The sequence below is a fragment of the Magnolia sinica genome, chromosome 8 (assembly GCF_029962835.1).
Source record: "Magnolia sinica isolate HGM2019 chromosome 8, MsV1, whole genome shotgun sequence".
NCBI lineage: Eukaryota > Viridiplantae > Streptophyta > Magnoliopsida > Magnoliales > Magnoliaceae > Magnolia > Magnolia sinica.
The window spans coordinates 58913424-58922954 of record NC_080580.1 but is presented as its reverse complement, the minus strand read 5'-3'; the positions used below and the strand labels follow the sequence as shown (position 1 = coordinate 58922954).

General features: G+C 39.6%; 1 protein-coding gene across 1 annotated transcript in view; it reads right to left on the bottom strand.

Moving 5' to 3' along the window:
* Positions 1–1848: 1848 nt before the first annotated feature.
* LOC131254269 (uncharacterized) overlaps positions 1849–9531 on the bottom strand; it is a 32564-nt gene continuing 24881 nt past the window's right edge. Inside the window, exons 3-6 of the mRNA XM_058255261.1 lie at positions 9223–9387; positions 7185–7271; positions 7013–7106; positions 1849–2468 (exon numbers count right to left, since the gene is read on the bottom strand). Of these exons, the coding sequence (XP_058111244.1) occupies positions 2332–2468; positions 7013–7106; positions 7185–7271; positions 9223–9387 (483 nt within the window). The 3' untranslated portion in view covers positions 1849–2331. The remainder of the gene's footprint in view (positions 2469–7012; positions 7107–7184; positions 7272–9222; positions 9388–9531) is intronic.

Below are 9531 nucleotides of genomic sequence, written 5' to 3'. Positions count from 1 at the left end.
ATAGTTGAAGCATTATCGATGTATAGTGGGGCCGACCAAATGAATAGTCTGAATTTCTGAACCATGGGCCCCGCTCCAACAAACTGAAAGCCCCAGCATATCATTCATATCCTTGGGTTGAGGATCATAAAATTCTACATAAACAAGCAGCTTACTGAGTCAATAAGAACCAATACATGTACTTCACGAAAGCACCAATGTGCCATACAATTCCTTGCTTTAAAGTGCCAATTCTTCCATCGGAATATGCCCAAAAATAAAGTCACAAGGCCCAAAAGCAGAAGAGAAGTAGTATAAACCGCCACAAGAAAGCAAGAGAAACTCAATGAACTTGCATGTATCATCGTAAGAGTAGCCTATTGTAGACCCTCCTGGGGAAAAGGAGGGGGGGAACCACTTGCATTCCCAATTAAAGCAATCCTCAATTCAGCAATAAGATATTGACATCTTCAGTTACTGTTCATGCTATCAGAAGTGCCCTATCTTGTGTGGACAAAATTTGCTGGTATTTCAAGATGAAAAGCTGTTTTTTTTTTTTTTTTTGAATATGTCTAGAAAGTATATAAACAAAGAGGAATTATATGATGCTCACCCATCAAGATTTCAGTTTGCACTTTGTAAAATTTTGGGGCACATGTTACAGTAATCCAAAACTGTGTTCTTAAGTGATTATCTGTGGATGGACCTGACAGAAAAACTCCCAAATTGGTAGATCAAAGCTACCAATCTTGGGAATTTGTTTTAGTGCTGGAAATGGACCATTGCTGTATTTCCCTTTGTAACTGTCTATTTGCATGCCATAAACCGAATGATTAGAGATGTCTTATTGAGGAGATAGTAGAAGCATTATCGATCCATAGTAGGGAGAAAGAGGCAAACAGTCTGGATTTCTGAACCATGGGCCCCACTCCAACAAACCGAAGGCCCCATACATATCCTTGGGTTGAGGATCATAAAATTCTATATCAACAAGCATCTTACTAATTGAATAAGAACTAATACATGTATTTCAGGAAAGCACCAATGTGCCATACAATTTCTTGCATTAAAGTGTCAATCTTGTCTTCCATCCAGATCATTTGGAAAGGTATTATATAACCATTACTGACACTTAGTAGCCAAAAACAACTTGTTGAAATTGGATGCCCGATGACAACTAATGGAACACATCAAGCTAGGCCCTTAAATCATTAGGGATTGTAACAAACCACCACACTCCACTACACACGTCAGTTGTAACCCACTTTGTGGCAGCACTCACCTGACACCTGGCCTCTGTTAAGGTAGCACCTTCCACCTCATGGATAGCCTGTAAATTGTTTTAGTCCTGTAAACGGAGAGCCTATCTTTGAAAATATAGCTATTGGGCTGTAAATGGAGAGCTAGTATATGTAATCACAGGTTTTTGCCTATAAATCAAATGGGGTTGAAAGCTGTAAATGATTTACAGCCTGTAAAAATGATTTACATGCATTTTTTAGCATCCAACCCTGAACAGTAAATCATTTACAGTTAGCCCCATTTATAGGCATACAAATGACCCCTAATCGCAAATTGCTCAATTCACTCTATTGAACTGGTTATTTCAATTCAATTCAGAATGCATCCAAATGTAGCCGAAATCAGCCAATGAAAGAATGAGTATAGAATTGCCATAAAGATCAATTGGCTTTTATAAAGCCAAAAAACCCCTTAGCATGGAATCGGGATTTCATAATTTCCTGAGAGAGAGAGAGAGAGAGAGAGAGAGAGCAGAAAAATGATTTCCATCCACTGGAAATGGCATTAAAGCATGAAAGTCCAATCGGCACTACGGAAACCACACAATATCGGCCATTCACCAAACAATTCAAAGAAGTAGTCACTCATTTGGAATTTCAGAAGTCAGGGAATGTATCATCATAAGAAGCTTAGTAGTGTAACAGAGAAATCAAAGCCAGTCACTTCTAACTAAGTAAACAGAGACTCATCTGTTTTAATGTGGGACCCACAGAGGATCTCTAACCTTCTTCTTCCTATAGTAAGGCCTCGCCTAATTTAAGGGTGTGTTTGGTTGCACCAATTTCATGATATTTAGTGAAACTAAACGCACCCTTTAGAATTAATTAAAAATAAATAAATAAATAATAAAGCATAAAATTGCATACCAAGATATCAGCAAAAGATTACAGAGTGAGGAAACAAACAATGGTTGATGAAGCAAGCAGGCGGAATCTTCTGTTATCAAGGCTGCTCATCTGGAGGGGCCAAAACGAATGGGCCATGCCCCAAAAATAAGAAATGAATCGATTTTCTTCCCATAGAGTGTGGACTGTTGACTATACCGCCCAATCACATGCAACCAGTGGCTAACTTAAAATCAGCAGCCGACAGAGGAGAATCCCAAAGCAATGCCAATATGGAGTGGGTTGCAGCGTATGAACGGGCGGGATCACCGAGCTTTGGCTCATACACATCGAATAAATAGCCTAACCGAAAGCAGATGTTTTGTTCCACAAAGCATCTCAGAATGAGAGAGAGAGAGGTCAGGGAAGGAGGTATTGTTGGCCAAAAAAGAACGACCCAAAAAAATTAGGGTGCTATGTGTGCACTCAAACGTGCACAGGAGCGGATTAGCTATTACCCAGGTAACAGTTTAGTTACAGTTGTTAATGGGCTGGGCTCGAGCCTACCAACATCTAATAGGCCCAACCAACGGCCCGACCCTTAACAGTTCAAATTTTAGGCTGAGGTAAACCCCAAGCCCACCTCTGAGGGCAACACCACCTAATACGCAACCTCACCCTTTTGGTCGGGAGTTAATTCATGCTGGACGCGGATTGCATGTGACACCCTGCAAGGAAGTTTCTATGGTCAAAAGCTAAGTGGGCCAACCATGATGTTTGTGAGAATTCCACCCTGTTCATCCATTTTGCTAAATTATGTTGGGACATTAGCTCAAAAATGAGGTAGATCCAAAACTTAAGTGGGTTAGGCGGTAGGAAACAGTGAGGATTGCATGTTTACCATTGAAACATTATTGGAGCTACAAAAGTTTTGGATTGAACTGATATTTTTGTGTTTTTAGTTCATCTTAAGTAGGAATAATCTTATGAACTGATTAGATGACATATAAACATCACGATGGACCCCAAGGAGTTTTCAATAGTAGGCATTTCCCTACCTACTTTTTCTCTCTTACGGCCTACCTGAGTTTTGGATCAGTCTCATTTTTGAGCTCATGCCCTAACATGAGTTGGAAAAACGGATGTACAAGATGTATTTCTCTCAAACATCACGATGGGTAGCACTTTGATTCTGACCATGGAAACTTCTTACGATGCATTGTAGGTAATCAAAGTTCGTTGATATTTGGCATAGTATGATGGTTGATGCATAGGCATGGAAGGGGATTGCATCCTGCCCTCGCCTGGATCGACTCAGATCTAGTTAAGGGCTCTCGATGGCCCAGTGTAATGTATAGGGTTTAGCCATGTCGTCCATTCATTTTTTTCATGTCATTTTAGGTATGAACTCAGAAATAAGGTGGATTCAAGGCTCAAGTAAACCTATGGATGTCATCCTGTAGTTGGGCGTGTGCGCTTCCAAAATGGTACATTGTTCGTCACTTGATTTTGAATGGGTATGGTGTTGATTCATAATGGTGCATTTAAAAGACTTAAAACTTGCCAATAGCCCATAAAGGCCTAGAATTTATGGTCCACTAGACCTGTAGAATAGCATTAAGTTGGAGAATTAGAGAATATTCTCCAAACTAAGATGACTCTTAGATAAAATCTATGATCAAGGATTCTAGGTAAGGACCTCGTTAATGGAGAAAGAAGGGGTTAGGCACCCCTTTTGCCCGTACTTGCATACAATCTCTACTTTACAAGATTAATTTTTTATTTTTTATTTTTTGAAAAATTTGAGGTTCCAAAAGCTGTTGTATTAACTTACTGGCTAGTTGTTAACAATGTCAAAAATCAACAATTAACCACTCCTCACCCAAACTAATATAAAAGGAGATCGTTTTATCTAACTGAGTTAGATTCGAGAATATAGTGACTACAAAAGAGAAGTAAATAAGAACAAATATAACATGTTAATGATCAAATAAAAATAAGAATGTTTAGACAAAGACTTGACTTCTAATACATCAGGACTTGAAAGTTCGACGAAGTATAGAGCATACAATTGACAGTTATGCAAACTATAAGCAAATGGTGTATGAGAGGGATGATATGCAAATGTAAAGACATGAAATAAAATAAACGGTATGATTGCTGCCCATGTACGTGGAGATGTGGGAGGAGAAAAAAAAATCTAAGACACTCCTCATAAAAGGAGATGATCGGAGATACCAAATTCCGACCCTACTCTGTCGATTCTCAACTGTAAAGATGGCTTGGACGCTAGAATAGACTAGGTTGGAGGGTTTGGATGGATGTTGCTCACTTTCACTCTTTTTTCTACTATACTCTGACTCTGCCCTCACTTTCACTCTAACTCTGTTATATCTTCTTGTGATTTTCCTCGTGTTGTTGTTGTATATCTCTTTCAACGAAAGGTGAGCCTCTATTTATAGAGGTTTGCTTGATTTTCTAATAATTAGTAGTAATTTGGAGAACAAATATACCATGTGAAATGATCTAATCGGCTGGGAGATACATGTCATCATGAATTTACTTTGATAAGTGGTAAAACAATTAACCGGTGAGCACAAGGAAATTTAAATCGCAGTTACCTCCTGTGACTGAGGACTACAGGACTGGCTGATGGGGGACGCGATTGCGTCCTACCCCCGCCCGGATGGTAATTCGTCTGAGCAGGGCTCTGTGGGGCCCGCCGTGATGTAAGTGTTTTATCCACGCCATTCATCAGTTTTCTCAGATCACTTTAAGGTATGAAACAAAAAATGATGTAGGTCTAGGGCTTAAGTGGACCACAAAGTGGGGATTGAACGTACACCATTAAAAACTTCTTGGGAGCTGGAGAAGTTTCGGATCAAGCTAATATTTGTGTTTTCACTTCATCCACGTCTGCATGACCTTATTAATAGGTTGGATGGTAAAACAACATCACGGTGGCCCTTAGAAAGGTTTCAACGATGGGTATCATTATCACTACAATTTCCTTTGATGTGGTCCATTGGAGCTTTATGTCTGCTTCAGTTTTTGTCTCATACTTAAAATGATTTGAGGAAAGTGATTAATGGCTTGAATAAAACACTTACATCATGGTGGGCCTCACAAAGACCTACCCGGACGGTAGGATGCAATCCGCTTCCGGCTAATGGGATGTCGTTCATCAGTTGGGATGCGGGCATACGTCAAACTGTGTCCTTCAATCCTCCTGTCCTGCAGTCCATTTCTTGATACCCAACTCATGTCAGGCCACAGCATATACCTTTGATCACGTGGTTCACGAACCATGTTAACCCCACCCTCTTTACTCGATACCCACATAAGGTCCAGTGAGAAGCACTAGTGTAGCTTGGATGGGTTAGGTCAGATTGAGAGTGAGCCCGAGCTTGACCCAGCATCAAGAGGATCCAACCAGCTACCTGACCTAAATAAATGTGATTATTTCCAAATTCCAACCTGACCTAACCCAACCCGAACTTACTCAACCCCAACCCCACACCCAAGGACCTTGTTAACCCACCCCAACCTGACCCAAACTCAGGTTGGATCAATCAGATGCAGGTGCAAATATTTTGGAACTATAAGTATGTTATTTTTTGAGAGAGAACTGAAATTTATTAAAACACTCACAAAGTGAGAAAAGAATACAAAGACCAATATCTCAAAAAACAAGTAGCTAAAGGGGAAGGCAGCCGAAGCTGCCTTTACAAAGGAGATTGATTAAAAGCCAAGAGAGAGGGAAAGGATTCCCAATACAAAGATGTGGGCAAGATACCCCGAAGGATGCTAAATTGAGAACTTCCTGATTAGAATCTTTGGTTGAGATAGAAAATGATATTTTTGGCACCCCAACCAAAGATTTTAATCTCTTTTACAATAAAATCTAGATTCCAAGGATGGTTCTTGGCCCCACTGACCCAACAGTTAGCATCTCTGCTTGCTTCCCTGATAGTACAATCAACAACCTTTAGCTTTTTGCTGGGTTGAAAGGTAAACTTTATATAATCACCGCTAACACCCCAAGGAATTGCAAATGACATAGTTTTGATTGACAAAACGAGGGAGTTGGTAAATAAATGCAAAGCTAGAGCTAAGGAGGGATGCTTTAGAAATTCAACAAAGATCAGGAATTGCATTGGTGTGAAGGTACGAGTGGGTTCAAGTTGGATGGCAATTGTAGGGGGAAAAACAACAGATGCGATCATGAGATTCAGCTTGGAGAAATCTCAAAGACATGGGAGTTGATTGGTAATTTAATAGTGTTACTGATAATCGCAGTGGGATGGTACTCATGCAAGACCAAAAAAAAAGGATTAATTTCAACATTTAGTTGTTGACTAGTTCCATGAACATCAATGTACTCTTGCATGTTCAATCAACAGAACAAATAAAAAGCTGCAGGCTAATTTTGGTGCAACCAGAATATATAAGATAGAATGTGCATCCTCTCATCCACACTATGTAGTGGACCATTTTGAGGATATACCAGATTACCCCATCCACAAAAAGCATCTCAAATGGGAGTGGAATTATAACAGGTTTCAGTTCTTATCAAATATCATCCCATTCTCATTCCCATGGGCACCAGATGCACACCACATTTTTATTAAGGATCTAAACTAAGCCCTTAGATTGTAACAATAATAGATGAAAGACATGAGGAGAGTAAACCCCTGCGAAGATGGCAAGCACCGTCATCAATTATAGTATAAGGTAGTCGTTTACTTAGAAACAAACAGAAGCCAAATCCAAAACTGCATGGCTATAAATCCATCTGCAGAGTGAAGTGGTGCATGCTAGCCTCTGAAAAAAGACTAGAACAAGATACAAAAACCAAAGCAACGGCGATCAAGCCACCAACTACAACAGTTGACTGAACCGTTAACCTTCAGTGCTTTGAAACAATGCCTTAACCTCTGCAATAATGCTTTGAGCTTCCTCAATCTCAGGACCTTGCTGATTCGACTCCTTCAACTCTTCCTGAAATAGAAGGATATGTTAAGGGTCCATTTCATTAAATCACAGTGTATCTAGTTTAGCTCAGTAGGTTATACAAACCAATAATCCTGTCAGGTCAGCAAGGGAAGCCTCCAGGTGCGTGTGGCAGTCGGGAACCATCATTCTCGACTCGGCCAACATATTCTCCTGTTGGAACGAAACAAAAGCTACTAAAATTAAGTAGAATGCTATCACTCAAGTCTTATAAGTTCTAAAGAGTGACCGTCTACACGTTTGATGTTCTATAAGTTCCCAGATAATGCACCATAAAAACCAGGCTACCTAATTAAGTTACAAGGCAATAGCTATAACACTAGATAAAACTGCTTAGATATATTTATATCTATGTGACAAGTACAAATAATCATTTTACAAAGGTGTCAGCATGGCAGGTTTTGACATCACCACTCCTGTCACCTTGTGGTGCAAGTGTCTAAGCTGAATTGTGCTCAATAAAACAATGAGAAGTTGTGATCAATTCAATATGAAGATGAGTATTCACAATACAATGGACAGAGAGAATTAATACAGGCCATCAATTGGAAAATACCAAAGTTGTTAATTTCATTTTATTTCGGCTGAAATGTTTCGTTTCTCTAAAATGAAAGTGAAACCACCCTGTTTCATTTGGGCCGAAATTCCAACAACTACCAGACTTATGCCAGAATGTTTCCAGGACAAATTTTTTTCTCTGTGGTTTCTGATTTTCAGCCATTTGAGCTGGTATTTCTCAATGCCATTAGTAGCATTTCACCTTTAGGGGAAAAAGGGGGAAAAAAAAGGATCCTGAGCGGGAATGATAAAAATTAGAGAACACTCCTTTTAGGCAAAGAATACAAAAAATTTAGAACAAGGCCCCCAACCAACTTGACCTCGTCACTATGGATGGGGGCAACCAAACTCTTAACCTAGTCTAATACATCAATCTTTACCCTCCTGAATACATCCGCAACTGACTTGCGGCTACCCCAAAAGACCCGATTGTTCCACTCCCCCGACAAGCCCCACAAGATCGCCACTAGAACCAGCCTCCAAGCCACCTCATCTTTCCTCCCTTCTCCTCCCCCATGCCACATGAGGAAGAACTCTTCAATTGACCTGAGCATCACTCACGAGACCTTGAAGACAGCAAGAAAGCTTCCCCATTATGTGGGCAAATGTGCAATGGATGAACAAGTGGTTCACTGACTCCGCGTCCCTCATACACATTGGACAACAGTTTGGGACCACCAAAGTTGAGGATCACTCTCCATTGGTAGAGAGGGTTTCCTATTTTCTCAAAAATGATTGAGACCTTCTGGAAAGACAGTTAAGAAAATGGATGACATGTCCAATCACAAAAAATCAAAACCAAAACCAGCAATACAGAAAAAGAAAGGAGAGAGTTATGGCCAAATCAATGACTGGAAGTGGCATGTTGCACTTAATGCAACATCCAAAGCCAAGAGTTTCAACTAGAGTTGCCATGAAAGTTGTGAATTGCCATAAATAAGAGTGGTATGCAGAGAAGTCAATGGATTAAGCAGAAAGGATTAAGGAATCCCATTCAGAAGCTCATAAAGCATGACAAGAGAAAGATGGGTAGAAACTTAGCAGCAAAACATCACAGTAGTTTTAACAACCATGGAGCATGTCACTTTAACACCATAAAAGAATAAAGAAGAAGAAGAAAACTAGCATGTCAAACCTAAGTAGAGCCGTCTCTATATGATGATGAGAATTGAACTTGTAATAGACAAAATTAGGCCACTCATAGTGATTCAAAGAACTCAAAACTACATTTTGATAACAAATCCAATAAAAAGAGTGGATATAAGAATGCAACAATTTCTCTACAATGTAAGTGCTACAAAATAGCAAGTCAAAAACAGGCATGGATAGGATGTGTATGGCTCATACTTTATCTAAAAATAACTTTGAAGTGAAGTTTGAAAAGCTAGATTCTTACTAAGGATCTCAAAAGCAAGCATCAATAGGATACCAAGGACTAACACTCTAGAAAATCACTAAAAACATCATACCATTCCAAACTCATTGGTAAGGATGATAAAATTGCACATCCAATGACCAGCACATCTCTGAGGCTTTAGGTGCATACCTGTTGCTTAAGATCGTAAGGATCAGCTCCTTTCTCCTTCATGTCTGCAGTTTTTGTAGTTTCTTTCTCAACCTCTTTCTCATAAGAATGAAGCTCTTTAAGGATGCGTTTGCATGTACCGTTGAGCTGCACAAAAGAGAGGATGTCCTCTTCAGTTACTAGTAACTTATGAAAGCACAAAAAAGAATGATGCTTTTCATTTGAAGAGACATACATCCACAAGGCCAATCCATGCAATTAACAGGCAACAAAGGGGGAAAAAATTCAAAAAAAAAAAATACTTCAATGCATTTTAGTTGCGAGCACCAG